The sequence below is a fragment of the Myotis yumanensis genome, unplaced genomic scaffold (genome assembly GCF_028538775.1).
Source record: "Myotis yumanensis isolate MYYU_CA2020_CCGP unplaced genomic scaffold, mMyoYum1.0.hap1 SCAF_12, whole genome shotgun sequence".
Lineage (NCBI taxonomy): Eukaryota > Metazoa > Chordata > Mammalia > Chiroptera > Vespertilionidae > Myotis > Myotis yumanensis.
Genome location: NW_027223763.1, coordinates 37,640,099 through 37,656,667, shown reverse-complemented (window position 1 = coordinate 37,656,667; position 16,569 = coordinate 37,640,099). Strand labels below are relative to the sequence as shown.

At 40.0% G+C, this 16,569-nt stretch overlaps 1 protein-coding gene across 1 annotated transcript in view; it reads left to right on the top strand.

Annotated features, from left to right (window-relative positions):
* Positions 1–5,739, top strand: part of VPS13A (vacuolar protein sorting 13 homolog A) — a 187,140-nt gene extending 181,401 nt beyond the window's left edge. Inside the window, exons 71-72 of the mRNA XM_070431462.1 lie at positions 2,399–2,473; positions 4,323–5,739. Coding sequence (XP_070287563.1) covers positions 2,399–2,473; positions 4,323–4,373 — 126 coding nt within the window. The 3' untranslated portion in view covers positions 4,374–5,739. The remainder of the gene's footprint in view (positions 1–2,398; positions 2,474–4,322) is intronic.
* The last annotated feature ends 10,830 nt before the right edge of the window (positions 5,740–16,569 follow it).

Below are 16,569 nucleotides of genomic sequence, written 5' to 3'. Positions count from 1 at the left end.
GCTACATTGCAAGCTATTACATTGACAACAACATTCCCGGGTCCTTATTTTATATTCAGTAATAGAACCTTACCCTCTCACTGCTGTCCAAGACACCAAAATGAGAAAATCATTTGCATACCTCAAAATCCCTAGCTGTGCCATGGAGAATAGTTTTCCTTGAAAATCTCACAAAAAGGACACTTGCAAAATAACAGGTGATAGTTGATAGTTCCTTCTCTTTTTATAGATATTCTTAGCCCATTCCTATCCCAATTCAGTTATAATCTTGAAGGCAGAGACCATTTCTTTCTCTGTTTTGATTACCAGCAGCTAGCATGTTGCCTGGCATTGGATGTTCATGTAAAATACAGTGAATTTCTAGTCATTTGGGAAATCAATAGAGACTCCATTGTAAGTTGTAATGATTGCACTGCCGGTGGTCGGCAAATTCATTAGTCAACAGAGCCAAATATCAACAGTACAACAATTGAAATTTCTTATGAGAGCCAAATTTTTTAAACTTAAACTATATAGGTAGGTACATTGTTATTAACTTAATTAGGATACTCCTAAGAGCCACACTCAAGGGGCCAAAGAGCCGCAAGTGGCTCGAGAGCCACAGTTTGCCGACCACTGCACTAGACATTGTAGGATGTAGTAGTATATAGGTATAGTAATATAGTAGGTATATGTGATAAAAAAGAACGTATGTGTAGGGCCCCTTTGGCACTGTGTTGGGAAATATTGTGACTCAACCAAGGTAAGTTTTTCTTGGTTATTTTTGTTTTGTTTTGATTTTGAGAGACTTAATTGACTCATGTAAAGTGAAAAGTCTTAAGTCTATATCTTATAACTTAGATATGCTCAACTGATGTCATTAGCAATTATTGTCCCTGCCTTCCGTTCCTTTTTCCTGCTCCCCTTCTGCGCCACCCTCATCTCTAGGTTCTGCTTTCTTCAGTGGCAGCTTCATTCTCGAGTTGGCTATTTTTTGATGACAGGATGGCCAGGGAAGTTCCAGGCTTCTATCCTGGTAGTTCAGCAGAATGAAAGCTTCACACTGGGGCACCTTTGGTCACTTGCTTATTCCTAAATCTATCCCAGGATGGAAGGGTTAGCTCTGTCTGAAGTGTTGGTGTGAGAGAAGGTGAGAAATAGTTACCCAGAGGAGATTTAGGAAGTGCTTAATGGAGTAGTGGCACTGGGCACAGGCAGGCAGAAGCAACAAATGTCTTCTGGGCTGGCCTCCAGAGCAAAACTGCCCTTCCCTATACATAGCCAGTGAAGAGCATTTCTCCAATCTTACCACTCAGTCCAGAGAGTGGGGGGAGTGGACCAGACATTAGTTCCGGGGATGTTAGACCAACTTTTCCCATTGAGAATTTCTCTAATTCATTCAGAAAATGAAAGGCCCTGTGGCCATCTATGAAATAAAGAAGAGTGGCTGTTAGATTCTGTTCTAGCCTATACTGCTTTCCTGGCTTTTTCCCCATATTTTTTTTTCTCTTTCCAAGAATAAACTTCTTATGTCCTTGATTTCGCCCCCCCACCCCACCCCTTCTACCTATTCTTGAGACATTGTATTAGTAGTCATCCTTTTTTAAAAAAATAAAAGAATCTGATTTCTTTTGGAGTCTATATTTGCATGGATATTGGAATGACTTATAGGATTTGTTAGACTAGTAAAAACCTCCACTTTGCCTCTTCTGTGACCCTACCCTTAGTTAATAGCAGTTAAACACCAACCTCCCCCTCAAGAATTCCACTTCTTCTGTTTGTCCCTCTAATATTTAGTATGTATATGAGGCAGTTCTCCCCACGGACACTAAGCAGAATACTGAAGGAGTGCAAAATTTGGAAGACTGTCATATAGGATCTTGGACCCACCCTGATTTCTTTGATCCTTAGCTACATTCTTATTCAATGAGTGGTTTAAAATGTCAGAAGTTACATGGATACATACAAACATGCACACACACCCATAATCATGTGCATGTATGTATGCATGTACACACATATGTATATATCATTTTTGAGCTAAAATCATCGTTATTCCATGGCCAGATATCAAGAACCACCGAAAAGTTTTTTGGAGGGAAAAACAGTGGCACTCCTCCCAAACTTACCTCCTTCCCATCCTTTGTGTAAACCCTTTATGGCTTTAGCTATAACATCGCACCTAAGGCGTTTTAACTTAGGTTTAGTGATAATGGATGTGTTAATGTTTAGTCTTTTCTTTTTTTCCATTTGTCTTTGATTCTTCTTGATTTCCCATTCTTGGCTTTTTTTTTTAAGGTGTGTGATTTGTGTAAAATGGACACTTGAAGCACCAGTTTTTAAAACTACATGCCATTTCTTTATCATATTTCTACAACTGGTTTTTCATTTTTAATGAAGTCACTTATTCTGTTTATAGGAACGGGTGAAGTCTGTATTCCATGCCAAAGAGTTTGGAAAAATAATTAACTTCAAGACCGCAGAAGATGCTAGGGTAAATATAACGGTTTCTTCTGTAAACAGCAGCTTTGCTTTCCATAGTCCTGGAAGCTGGACTGTTGCTAAGGCAGACAAGTTTTGTTTGTTTTTAATTATGTTCTTCAGCTTTGACTGTTTTAATATATGTGACTAGATAATATTTCGCCAAAACTGCTTTTCATTAGATTGAATTCAACACACCTACTTGTTTTTTGTGTCAAATGGCGCCATCTGATTTTAAATCCTAACTGTAATACTTGTGAAAAAGTCAAACAGAAGTTATTTCATTCTAATGCTAATCTACCAGCTCCAGCAGGAACAGATACCCCACATTGTAGATTTATCCTCTGTGTAGCTATGGTGATTTACAAACAATTGCTATAGCCTGACACATAGCAGAAGGAGCCAAGCCTGTAGTCAGAAAATCCAGGTCTGAATACAGGTTCTGATCCTTCTTGACTGTGGTACCTTGGGGAAGTCGTTTAACCTCAGTTGCCGAAAAATATGAATAATGTGAGCTGAAAAGCACTGTGCATACGTTAGGGGTTATGGCAGTGACAAGGAGGTGTACTGTCAAAAAAAAGGAAGACTACAGACTGATTATCTGCCTTGTTAATCAAACTAAGATGCTATTTCTGATACTGAATTGTACTCACTGTGTCATGAAATTTATAAGAACACAAGGCTCCTTTACTGAATCCCTGGGCCTCCTGCCTTCATACTGCATTGGTCCTGACTGGGTGTGACTACTTATGGGTTCACTCTCACATCTGGGCCCCAAACTAGGAACCTCGGACCATTTAGCATGTGCCGTGCAATTTTCCATCCAGACATTGGGATACAAGGCCACACTGGCATACTACCAGTAGATAACTGAAAGGGATCAAGTTACAAAGAAAGAGGAAGAAAGTGACTAGAGCCTCGATATGTTTGTGGCCTGGAACAGGGAGACAGACTAGAGAATGATAACAGTGTGACTTTGAGGCCATCTTTCACATTGCTGAAGAGCATTACCACCTATTTCTGTTTCTCTGCAATACGTTTTCCATGTAAGCTCTGTCACCATGTTTTTTTGTCCCAGAAGGTTTGTTTTTAATCTTCCAGCTCTGCTGGAAACATCCAGAAAAGGCTACTGAGCTTGGTTCTCTTTCTCTCCTCATCCTAGAGCTATTCCCACTCGGTTCTTCTTAAGGTAAAGAAGCACAGATACCTCTGCCAAAGTGTTTCATAGTGGGATGACCCAGTGTCACCTCCAAGGCTTTTATCAGTCACACAAGCCCAATGATTATAGACATTATTGATAGAAGGTTTGCATTACATATGTGTTTTATGTTTGTGATTTCAAACCTTTTCAAAATAGAAAATACTATATTATGAGAACACCTAAAGTGCTCAAGAATGTTGCTATGCTACTCCTACCCACTGTAGAATATGTAATTATTCTTAATCAGAAGAATCCTATATATGGAATGATGAAGGTTTGTGGGACAGAATTGGCATAGGTTGGAAGGAATTTTGCATAGGTAATTTGCACACTGTGCCTGAGTTAGCCCAGCTGCCAAATTACCCTTTCTCTCAGGATGGTTTATTTTACTTTTCTTATTCTAAAGATGAACATGCCAGTTCAGTGACCTTAAAACAACATTATTCTTACTGTTAAATAAAAATCAGTGCCATTGATCCTGAGCCATCTGAGCCATTTAAGTGAGTAAATGATCTCTTACATAAGATAAATTGAATTATTGGCTATGATTATACACCTAACTAAACTGAGAAGCCCACTTCTATATTTCCATTCAGTACATTTTGAGTTTCATTACAAGTTCATAGAAGTAAGTATATGTTGGTTTATTTCCTCACAACAGTGGATCCTCACAAAGCTAGAAGAAGCAAGAGAGCCTTCCCCGACCCTCTGACGGAGAACACTGCCAGAAGACACAGTGATTAATCCTTACAGCTTCTACCGTGTACCTTCCTAAACCTGTTTGGGAACCATAGTACAGAAGTAATTTTAAGTACATAAAATATATATGTGTGTGTATTAGTTAGAATCAGGTAAAACAGCTATGTGATTAAAATATTTCAACTCCTCTGGTTTTCTAACTTGAATCATGCATTGGGTTAAAATTCTAATTATTTTATAAGAGAAACATTTTTTAAATATTTGCTCCAGGTGATTCTCTGCACTGGTGGAGAAATTGCCCATAATTAGCCTTCATATGAAGCTAAGATTAATGTTCCGAGTTTACACTTTAAACTTTTGTCATGCTTACTTCCAACTCTCTGAATAAGTGATCAAATCAAACATTGCCTCAGTGGTATCAAGAGAACTTTAGTGGTGATTTCTTTAGAAACATGTAGTTCTTTTTACAGATAAATATTTTGATATTATTTTCCTTATTTTTATAAAGGATGGGTTTGAACTGTACTTCAAATACACAGCATGAATATAAAAAACAATCTTTTTATATATAATACAGATTGAATAATAGCCTTTCAAGCCTCATCTGAGGAAAGGCTTGTAAAATGAATGTCATAACCCAAAAGAGAAAGCCCTCCTCAGAACTCTGATGCCTTAGAAATAGTTCCTCAAGCCATCTCCATGGGATCTACTTGGTTTACCCAGCTCACATTTTTGATAGATTGCCACTTTAAAGGAAAATTCCTGAAGCCTTAACAATGCCCACTTTCTACTCACTGGTAATGATGAAATAAACAAAATTCCCACCATCTTAAATAGGAGTTATGCTTCAGACCAGATAACCCCTCTCACAATATAGGTATGCACCCTACAGTCTAACCCAGGAACCTGTCCTGTTGGTAACAGATTGAAAATTTACAGTTTGCTTTCTCTATAGTTATTCAAATGAGAATCATTCTTTCAAATGTATAGCTCATCAGAACAAAAATCATTAGTAAAAATAAGGTCATGGGTTTTTTTCCTTGGTTTTTGTTCAAACACCTTAATATGAATGGGCTTTCTCAAGTGAAAGAAGATGAGTGTGTGATTGTGAACATGAAAAGAATGATACAGCATCTTATTTAGTTATTAAATAATATAGAGTATTTGATGCATGTTGTAGGGGCCATGAAATTGTTATAAACTGTTTTTTGGATTAGAGACTTGTGAAATGCTCCTAAGGTTCCTCAAACCCTTTGCTTTGTTGTAAAAGCTAAAATAAACAGCATGCCAGACCGTAATTATATGTATTCCTGACCAAATCCTACTACTCACTACTATTGATTTTCCTCTTATTATAAAAATGCATTGTTTATTATCAATAGTTTCCTCCAGAATGTGTTTTTTTTCTTTGCTGAACATAAATTGAATCGAAAGATGACAAATTTCAAGTCACCTGATACTGTGTGATTCCTTGATGGCACATTTTCTCTGTTGCTGAGCTCTTCCGATTCTGCAGACATTAGAATTAAACCTGAGAGCAGAGGTAGTCAGAAAATCCAGCAGGTTGTCCTCCTCCGCAGTGTTGCTCTCCCGGAGTTCCATTCAGTGCCATTAGCCAAGTACCTCATTACCTACTCCAGTTTCATGATTTTATTCTCAGAAAAAAAAAATGCAGGCCCATAACTCCTTGGTTGGCCCATGATAAAGGGCAAAAGCCTGAAAGACTAGCAGAGAGAGTCTTCTGGTGCCCTCAGGAGGCCAGCAGGAGTGGGTCCTGTAACTGTCACCCTTTGCAGAGCCAGTACGCCTCTTCTGTTCCCTCAGCAAGAGGAACCTCCAAATGTCTTTTCTTACTCTTTCTCACCAGTCCTCTACCTGTCAGTACCTCCTGTCCCTTCTTCTGTTCCTAAAGTAGAAAGACCTACAATGTCAAGAGCAGTAGTTTTTCAATTGTCTTAGGTTGTTCTCATTGAAACAGTAGATCTGATGCATCGTCTTTTTAGCGTTAACACTTTACAGTTATGTATTTGATTCTATATTCTTTTTCTTGAATGTTACAGAGTCTATAATCTTATTATATTTGAAAACAGTGCCCTGAATTATACTTTACTACACTTAATGTCTTTCTATTTGAAAACTTTAACCTTGTTGTTTGGTAGTTTGAGTTCCTTAAGCTTGTTGAGAATGTTAAGCTTGTTGTTTAGTAGTTGCTATGGAATGAGGTCCTGAGTTTTAAGTCAGTTCTTTCTTTGTATTATGTGTCACCTTGGCTCCACGACCTCAATGCTAGTCCAGCGTATATTCTGGTCCATGATTGTTGTGTAAAACCCAAGGCAGAGTTCGGTTTCCTGCCAACTCTTCTCCAGAAAGCTGTGATTATTAGAAATAGCAATGTTGATTTCTGGTACAAAAAGAAGCTTGTGATTTCCTCACTTCTATAAAATACTTTCTGAACCAAAGAACATGTGCACGTCTCCAAAGGCTCCCCTATTACAGTGTGAATGTTAGCTGCTCCTTCCCAAGTGAGACTGGGTGGTTTTTCCCATCATCTGTATATACAGCTGAGTTACTTTCTGGTCCCTTCCCTGGCCCTTTTCTCCTCTACAGTCCTAATCCATTCCAACTATCCTGTGGCCTCAAATTAGTAAGAAATTTTTCTTAACTTTTTCTATCATAATTATTTCTCTCATTTTTTTTCTGATGGGAGTAGCAGTGATATTATCCCAGTGAACAAATATGCACCCATGGAAATATCCTCTACAGAGCGTCCTATTTCTGTCTGGTAAACAATGAGGAGACAGTGCTGACTTTTCTGCACCTTAGTTATCCAGTCGTCCATTGACCCTTCAGGCCAAGCCAGAGCCCCTGTACAAGGAAGACTGGGAGAAGGTACTGGGTCAGTTTGCCAGTAGAAGTTGGAAGGTGTGTGCTGACACCATGAAAGTGGAAGTAGCCATGTAGGACGGGTGTTTTGTGTGCCAGCCAACACCATTCAGAGAAATCTGTTCAGGTTCCAGGGCCATTACTTTTTACCTTTTCTCAAGATCAACCAACATCCTCAAGGGCACTGTTTTTCAAACTATAAGTCTTGACCCATTGGTGGTCCATGAAATCAATTTAACAGCTCAAGCCCTGAATATTTCAAAAGTGGAATAGAAAAGAAGAGAGCTGTGCATGGAGCAAGATCAAACATTGTTCCCAAAATATTGTTTTGGTTAAATACTCTATATACTGTGTATACTAGGTCACAATATAAAATGTTATTTCCTATTGTGAATTGCAGTTTAAAGAAACGCAAAACTAAAACAAAAATGAAAACCTTGAGGCCATTGCAAGTGGAAGTGCAGGCTGGCCAGTGATTGTTGAAACATTCGGACTGTGTGGAGCCTGACCTCAGATAGGCTCAGAGAGCCACAACTCAGGGAGTCTGCAGATTGTGAGTGCTCTTGATCTCTAGAGTGAGAAGATGGGATAGCTCTTCTTTTGGTTTGTAAAATATTTTCCTTTCATGGTGTGTAAAACCAGGCATCAATGGGACCAGAAAAAGCATAGAAAAGTTCAGTCCACAAACAGTGCCCCAAAAGGCCACAGGATATTAACTTGATGCATTTCAGCCTGCCTCCTACTAAGCATTTTACTAGGAGTGGAGACAGAGGTTCTCCTTTGAATTTGTTTCATCTACCTTCTCTCGGATTCATCATACAGGTAACAAAGGCCCTTAAAAATAGGGAGCTAGTACATAGGTTACATTCTTCCGGGGCCAAACTGCTCATTCATTGGAGGGTGCTATAAAAATGCCAATGCAATTTAGCTGAAAATAATTAGATTTCCTCATTTCTGTGGGATTCAAGTAGGAAATGTAGATAACCTGCATTCCTTATGCAGTATTCAATACACAATTTATTCATCCTGATTTTCTTCGGTGCTACCCTGTTTATCACTTAAAGCTCCTTTCCATATTCTTAAAGGAAGCATTTGCCCTCTTGGCCACACCTTTGAAATGATGCCTTCCTGCTAATGCTAACCTAATCAAGTGGGCATTAATCTGTTAAATTTTTTATGATTCTTGTTATCTACATTTTTGATAATTGGCTGTTAGTGCAGCTATTAGTACTGACTCCCCCCCCCCCCCCCCCCCCCCCCCCCCCGTACTTTTCTGCCACAATTGGTATAAAGTAGTACTTGTTTCAGGGCTCTCCTTGAAGCAGCTCAGCACACGTACTGAGAAGATGCTGGGTCTTATGTGATTTGTTACTTGCCCTTGAGTTGGCTCTGACTCCTGGCGACTCTAAATGAGTGATGTCCACAGTGTCCTGTCCTCGGCAGCCCTGCTCAGCTCCTGTAGACTCCTGCCTATGGCTTCTTTTGTGCAGTCAATCCACCTACTTGTTCTTCCTCTTTTCCTGCTGCCTTCTGTTTTTCCCAGCATCATTGTTTTTTCCAAAGAATCCTGCCTTCTCATGATGTATCCAAAATAGGACAGTCCTACACTATTACAAACCTCCTTCATGTTTCTTTACTTGAAACAATTTTTACTTTATTGCCTCCTTTGTAAAATAAATTGTCCTATATTGTTTTTTTAAAGTTTTACTTTAGAATTACAGATTCGTTCTTTTTTAAAAAGCATTATGACATTTTCCAAAAAAGATAATTTTGGTTACCCGAAGAGCTATATGAGAGGTGTAACTTCAAATTTTATCGATTGATAGGAGTGTGTTTAAATTCTTTTTACTTTATACAAATACAAATTATATTATAGTGTAACACCTGCTATGATAGACTTCTGTCAACCTGTCACTGAGCACCATTCATTTAGTATTGCTCTGCTCCCTTAATAATGTGTTTCTCCTAAGGGTGTCCTTGCAACAAGAAACCCTGTGTGAGTGATATAATAAAAAGTCTAATCATAACTGTACTTAAAGTAGAACATGTTGGAAAACCCCAACATTTCTTAATATGCTATCATACCACCAGCATCCCATTGGCTACCCCAGGGTTACCAATTTGGGGACTGAAAAACATCCAAGTGAAAATGTAGATGACATTGAAATGTTCTCACTGGCAATAATTTCATATCCATACTCACAAACTATCAGAAATTATATCTGGGGCTTGTTGCAAGGTCAGATAGATTGATTGTCACAGACTTTTTTAAATAGTCATATCTGGATGTAAATATGTATATTAAATATAAAAATGAATTTTTCAGGGAATGTGCACTTTAAAACTTTCTTATTAATTTTTGTATTAATCAAATAGTGCTTCTTTGGAATGCTTATTCTTTGGTAAAAATACAGTCATTGATGATGATAATTTGTTTATTAAATGGCTATTTCTGTATCTGCAGTATTTCCTTCACTCTTGTGTTCCTTATCCGTTTTATGTGGGCTCCTGGCCCAGTTGCCTGTTACACAGTCTCTGCTTTGCTTTTGTGCATTCTGATAAGATAGTTTATAAACACAAATGTTTACAATGAAGTTCTTCCTTTTGAAATCGATGTCTTTTTCCCCCCTTTGGTTGGGTATGGTCACTAATGACTAATTTTTTTTAAACAATAATTATTTCTTGCTATTGGTGGGATTAAATTACTTGGTCAGGTGATTGCCCGATTTAATTATGTATATCATTTTTAAATAAATTAAGTCAAATAAAGATTTCTGGTTTTTCAGTCCTCTTCTGTTTCTCCTTAACTGGATCGAACTAGAAACATTACCAATAATCTTTTCCTCGCCTACCTAAACTCTACCCTCTTTGAGGCCTAAATAAGTGTGGACATCTAATAGATTGCCAAGGTCCTGATTTTTCAGTCAAAGCCAGCGACAGCATCCAGCCCAGCATGATTGTTGCTGACTAAAAGCTTTAAAGCATCAATACTGTGCCTCTCAACCTCAGAAAACTTCAAATGGCTCATTTCCGCAGTAAGTAATGAGTATCTTCTGAAAGAAGGGCTAGGAGGGGTATTTTCTTCCTGCAGAATTAATATTGACAGACATAGTTAATTCATCTTTGATATGGAGAGTTCAGCCTTTTCCTTACTTAAGAAAATTCTTCACTACCTTTGGTTACGATTTATTTGACAGCCCTTCTGCAATTACAAGTGATCAAAGCCATCATTTTCTTGCATGCTTTGTCAGCCAAAGGTAAGTTAAAAATAACAATAACTTGATGCTAGAAAGTGCCTTAAATTTTTTGAATTCCCCTCATTACTGATTCTTTTGAGCCCTTTTCCTGTTAGTTGGGCTATCAGAAGCAGTTCATGATGTTTAGTGCATGGTGCCCACCCCCCTCCCTGTACCCAGCGTTGTCTTGCTTCTTGTTTGTTTCTAGATATCCTTAAGAGCTACTTTCCCATCTTTGTTCTCTCATGCAAATTTTCCTGGTTATTTCTGGGCCTTTACTATTCCAGATAAAACTTTTACATCAGTTTCTCAGGTTTCACAAAAACTGTTGCATTTGCATTCATTTCTTGAAGTTTATAAAGCTTAATGTTGCGACAGTAGGATCACTTGCTATCAGCATAATTCCTGTCTCTCCCAACATTGATGCTCTTGTCTTTAATAGCCTCCCACTTGGAAGAGCTCCAGCAGAATGAGAACCCGGCTGCCCTAACTGCTGATAGAAGGCTTAGTACCATTCCGGGAACACCGACACACTGTTCCACAGCACACCTCACTAATCTGGGTATGTCTTGTAGACTGATTGCAGATAGTACGTGTGATACCCTAAACCCCACCTGATGTGCGTGTGTGTGTGTGTGTGTGTGTGTGTGTGTGCGCGCGCACCCCTTCAAGTAAAAAGCAGAAATACCTTGGGCCTTTGGTGTGAAGTACTCTGCACTTTCCAGGCGACTCTGCTTCTTCTTTTCTGAGCCAGCTAGTCAGGGAATTCCAACATTAACATGATGAATGAATACAGGCTTGCCCTGAAAAGGAGCAGAATACACCACCCCAAAATATGCCTCTTTGGCCTAAGGATTTTTTGAGCTGATTATTTTTAAGAAACTGTAAACACAGCTCTGAAAACCTAGTAGAAGTTATCCTTTTGTAAGAGAAATTTACATTTAGAAGAGAAATCTCATTTGTAAAGGTGTCTCCCTCTGTACCTGGAGGAGGATGACTCTAAATCAAACTCTTACCAGTGGAGAAGGCTCCAACTTAAATCTGCCTAACAACCTCACCCTTGTTTACTGTGCTTTTCCCAGTAACTTCCCTTAACTGGTCTTCCCCCCGCCCCCACAGCCCCCACCACCCCCTCGCCAACATCTTTCTTGTGTCTTTAGCTGAAGAAAGTAAGGAGATGGCTTGGGCCATTTTGGGGGAGTTACTCAATTTTCCCAGGTATCTCTCATGTATAAAGAAGTTATAGGTAAATAAACCTATATATAGCACAGGGGTACATTATTAAACTTCTGTTTTTCTCCTGTTAATCTGTCTTTTATTAGGCAGGGATGGGGTCACAGTCAAGACCTAAAAGGGTAGGGGGGAATCGTTTTTCCTCACATACAGTTTGGCAACTCATGATGGGAACCACTGAGATGCCACTCTTGCTCTGGAGCCTGCAGACAGGACCCTGGAACACTGGCAGAAGCAGCCCAGGATAAGTCTGCTCTCCCGAATCTCTGTACTGCCCCATGGAGAGAGGATGGGAAAAATCATCTGCCTGTTCCTTCCCATAATTTAGGTAAGCAGGAAACAATATTTGTATGAACTAGTTCCTTGGGTATAGATTTTGGTAAAGATTTTATTATACGCTCGTTTTCTATTGATCCCTCCCCTCCCAGAGATGTTTTCTGTTATCTCTGTCTTCTGTGTTTGTCATGAGGAGGAAAACCATAGGCCAGATGAGGTTTTCCTCCTGTCTTAATCTGTGTCTTAAGAACTTGGCGTTTTGACCAGTTCAAGAATACTCTGTGGTCTCCACTAGCCGGAAGATGCCAGTATGGGCTTGTCTCTAGCAGCCAATTGAATAGGCTGGGAATCAGACACACAATATGGTAAGCAGCATCCTCTTGGTCCCACAGTGCCAGCTCTCAGGAGAGTTTACAACATCTTATGGGGTCCCAGTCCACAATGGGCCTTTTTGTCTCTGGGAGTGAACTTTTGGATCTTGTGAGGGCTGCATCTTTTGCAACCTCTTTAGGGATGCCTCTTGTGTCCATGGTTAAGTCATAAAAAGGCTTATTGGTTTGAGTTGCTATTGAAATTAATATACCATCAAAGATCCTATTTATCAATGGCTAGGCGATGGATCCTTTAAATTGAAGAAACTTCTGTAGTTAAAATTTTAATGTTTTAGAGAGCTCGCTTTCTAAACATTTGTACCTATGGAATGAACAAGTTGAAAATAGGACATGAAAGGATATGGCATCCAACTTTAGGGACTTTCATAACAAGATGAAATTACACTTTCAGAAGATCCTACAAGATTTAGAAAAGAGAGAGATCAGTGGCCATTCACAAGCCCACTCACAGGAGCCTTGATGGGCTGCTCAGGGGTGTTCATCCCACCCAGGATTATACTGTAGGTATCAGACAAGCCAGGCAACTCCTAGGGAAACGCCCTCACAGAGGAAACAGAGGACCAGAATGTCTCCCAGACCCTCCTACAAATCATCAGGAAATGGATCAGCTGGAAGGCAATGTTCAGGGACTGGTAGAAACCAATGTTTGTAGACATTGTAAAAGATTGGGTCACTGCTAACAGAACTGTCCTGCCCTTAAGAAGAGGAAAAAATTAAAGGGTAATGAGGCCAGATACCTGATACTTGGAAATACATCTGATTTATGGTTAAAATTTTGTAACAGTAGCAATAAGGTCTCTGTGTGTGTCTGTCTATACATTTATGTATGTCTATATGTATATTGTCAATGTGTCATATTTTTCTACCTCCAGATGGTATGGCAAAATTAATTTGTAAAAAAGTTCTATTCATTTGGCTTAAAAATGTGCACTTATATGAAATAAGTATTTCTAGACTCTCAGAAATATGGAAACAAACCCAAATAGTTTCTAATATAATGATCTGGGGAAATATTCTATAAATTAAGTTGGTTTAAATCAAATGAGCATGTGTTCAGATTTGTCAGAATTGGATATAATGCAGACATACAACTTTTATTCCACCAAGGTTTATTAGTCAAATAGGAAATAACACCAAAACTCCTTAGAGAAAACTGGATACTTTCTTTGTGGCTTTGAGATGTAAATTTTCTTCCCCCATCTTCTTTAGGACCTGAGAGCGAACTCTTTGAAATACAAACTTCCTTTTCATCTGAAGGAAAAAAAACTAGAAATTTTCAGGAGTAATCTAAATATGATTTTTAAGACCAAGTGAATTAAATAGATTTAAGTGAAATGAACTTTAAATAATTAGGAAGTTTCAAAACACATGTCTACTTTAAAATAGCTTCCAAATCTGTTTGGTAACTTGAACCCTTAAATTTTTGCTAAGTTAAATGATGGAAATTCATTCAATATGTAGATCACTTTCAAATAAGATAAAGTACTGAAACATGAATTACTGAATATAGTTTCATCTACTCTTGGCTTCTTATTATAAAGAAACTAAACATTTCTGGGTCTGTGAGTAAACATGTCTTGTGCCACATTGAAAATTGTACTACGAAGAAGCATGTGCTTCAAGAAATTAGGAAATGCTAAGAAATTTGCCAATCTACATAATGGTGTGTAGCAGTTCAAAATTGCTAACTTCTTGGTTTTCAGTAGAAATTAAGATTTCAAAGGTTGGAAATTCTAATTATTATATGTAATTAAAACTGTAGAATTAGTAAGAGCAACATCTCTGTATGCATGGAAAGTAAGATGTGTTTTTGGTTAAAAAATGTACTAGGTACAGAGATGAATTTTTGTTAAGGGAAAGAGAGTAATTTTTCCTGAAGTACAACCAGCTGTTTCAAAATTGCAAAAAGGAGGATAAAGGACAAAATAATGGATTATAGAAAGTTTGGAAGTGAGAGAGGGAACCTTGTGTTATTAAGGTAGTTAAAGTGGGATTAATTTATTATAAGGGTTTAAAGATAAGCTTTAATATCAGTAGTGTACTTAATGTAAAACTGAAACTTTATTTTCTTCCATCTGCTCACAGGATTGTCTTCGACTGTTGGTCTGCTCCTGATAAAAGATTGTGAAGGGTTTTCCACTTTTAGGTAATTTGCCTAAGAAAGCAAATATTTTGTGTTTTACTAAAATAACTAGAAGCCCAGTACACGAAATTCGTGCATGGGAGGGGTCCCCTCAGCCCGGCCTGCACCCTCTCCAATCCGGGGCCCTCAGGGGATGTCCAACTGCTGGTCGGTCAGACATCCCTCTCAGACATCCAGGACCACTGGCTCCTAACCACTCACCTGACTGCCTAATGCCCCCAACTGCCCTCCCCTGCCGACCTTGTCTCCCCCAACTGCCCTCCCCTGCCAGCCTGGTCGCCCCTAACTGCTCTTCCCTGCCGGCCTGATTGCCCCTACCTGCCTCTGCCTCGGCACCCACCACCATGGCTTTGTCCAGAGGAAGTCGGACGTCCGGAAGATGGCTGGTCGACCCGGTCTAATTAGCATATTACCCTTTTATTAGTATAGATTGTGTGCTTCATGTTATCTTTATCACCCGGTTTTTGATTACTTAAGAAAACCAAGTCTTCTCAATAGTAAGAGCTAAGTTTTTCTCACAACTGTGTAACTGTGTATTTGCCTTTAAAATGTTTTATTGTCACTTTGGTTAAATAGGTAATTAAGTATCCTATATAACAAAAGCCTAAAATGCAAATTGCCCCCTCAACCAGGAGTTTGATAGCTTGCTATGATGTGCACTAACCACCAGGGGGCAGCGTGGAACATGGCAGGCCTAGGGATGCAGCGCTGAAGGCACTACCAGCCCCGATGGGCCCTGATAAGAGCGGGACTGAGGCAGGATGGTGGATCAGATGAATGGGTGGTGCCATGAGTGGGGGCCCGATCGCCCCACGGGCAGCCACCACCAGCAGTGGCGGCAGGGGGAGGGGCCACCACTCAACTCCCAGGTACTGAGGGAGCCGGGCAGTGGGGCCCAGCCCCGATCAATTGCCCTGCAGATGGCAACCAGTGGTGGCAGCCAGCAGGCCCTGATCGCCTGATCAGGGCCGGGCCCCGGGCTGGGATGGGGAACTGGGGTGGGTGGCAGTGACCAACTTCCCATGGTGCCTGAGTGAGGGGTTGTGACATCTCGCCGACTACCTGGGGGCAAGGTTTACAGGGACGGAGGTGCGATGAGAATGCAGGGTGTCTGCCCAACTCTTACTTCCCCTACTACCCTCCGCCGGAACGCCAGGGCTCGTGCGCCAGGGTAATCCCCACGTCCAGGTACCGGGCGCCTACAAAGAGCCTGCCCTGCACCACGTGGCCTCTTCTGGGTGAGCTGGGCCGCAGCCGCTGGGACCAGTTGGGCTCCCTGTGGACTCGTGCAGAAGCCGGTCTGCAAGGCAGACCGGGAGAGAGCATGCTGCCCACCTGGCTTCCGTGCAGCACTGCTGGGTGGCCCAGAGGCCCACAATACTCCCTGGCTTGCAGAGTCCGGCCGCACTCACCACATCTCCACATGGGGACTCAGGCACCGTGACTCAGGTGGAAGGGGGTATGCAGGGGTCTGGGAGCCCAGGTGCTGCCCAGGGCCCAGAGGTCAGCTGGGACCTGCCCTTCCATGCCAGATGCTCGCACTTCAATCACCAGCCAGGCCTAGGGACCGCACCCATGCAGGAATTTCATGCACTGGGTATCTAGTTGTTTTATAATGGTCTATGATCCTACTGTCAAGTATCCAAAACTTTTGATATTTGGGGAAAAACTGAAAAATCAAATTCTAAATTAAGTTTTTTTTTTACTTTGAACTTGGAACATATCAAAGGATCCCTAGAACATCTCAGATTACTCTCTCCTTGAAAAAATAAAAAAAGATACTAATTAGGCTTTTGTTGTATAACATGGGCAGAATTGGCACATAAAAGCAAAAATATTTTGTTATATTTGTAGGGAAACATGTTATTAATGTGTTCCAGAAATTGTATGAAGTTCCTGGAAATCTGATATGTCCTAGTATAATGTTATCACTTGTAACTCTAGGTATTTTCGTAAAATGTATGTCACAGAAACAACCAAATGTCCTCAGCTCTTTATGACCATTTTTAAATCTTTTGCCATCTATAGAAAGTATTGTTTTGCTTT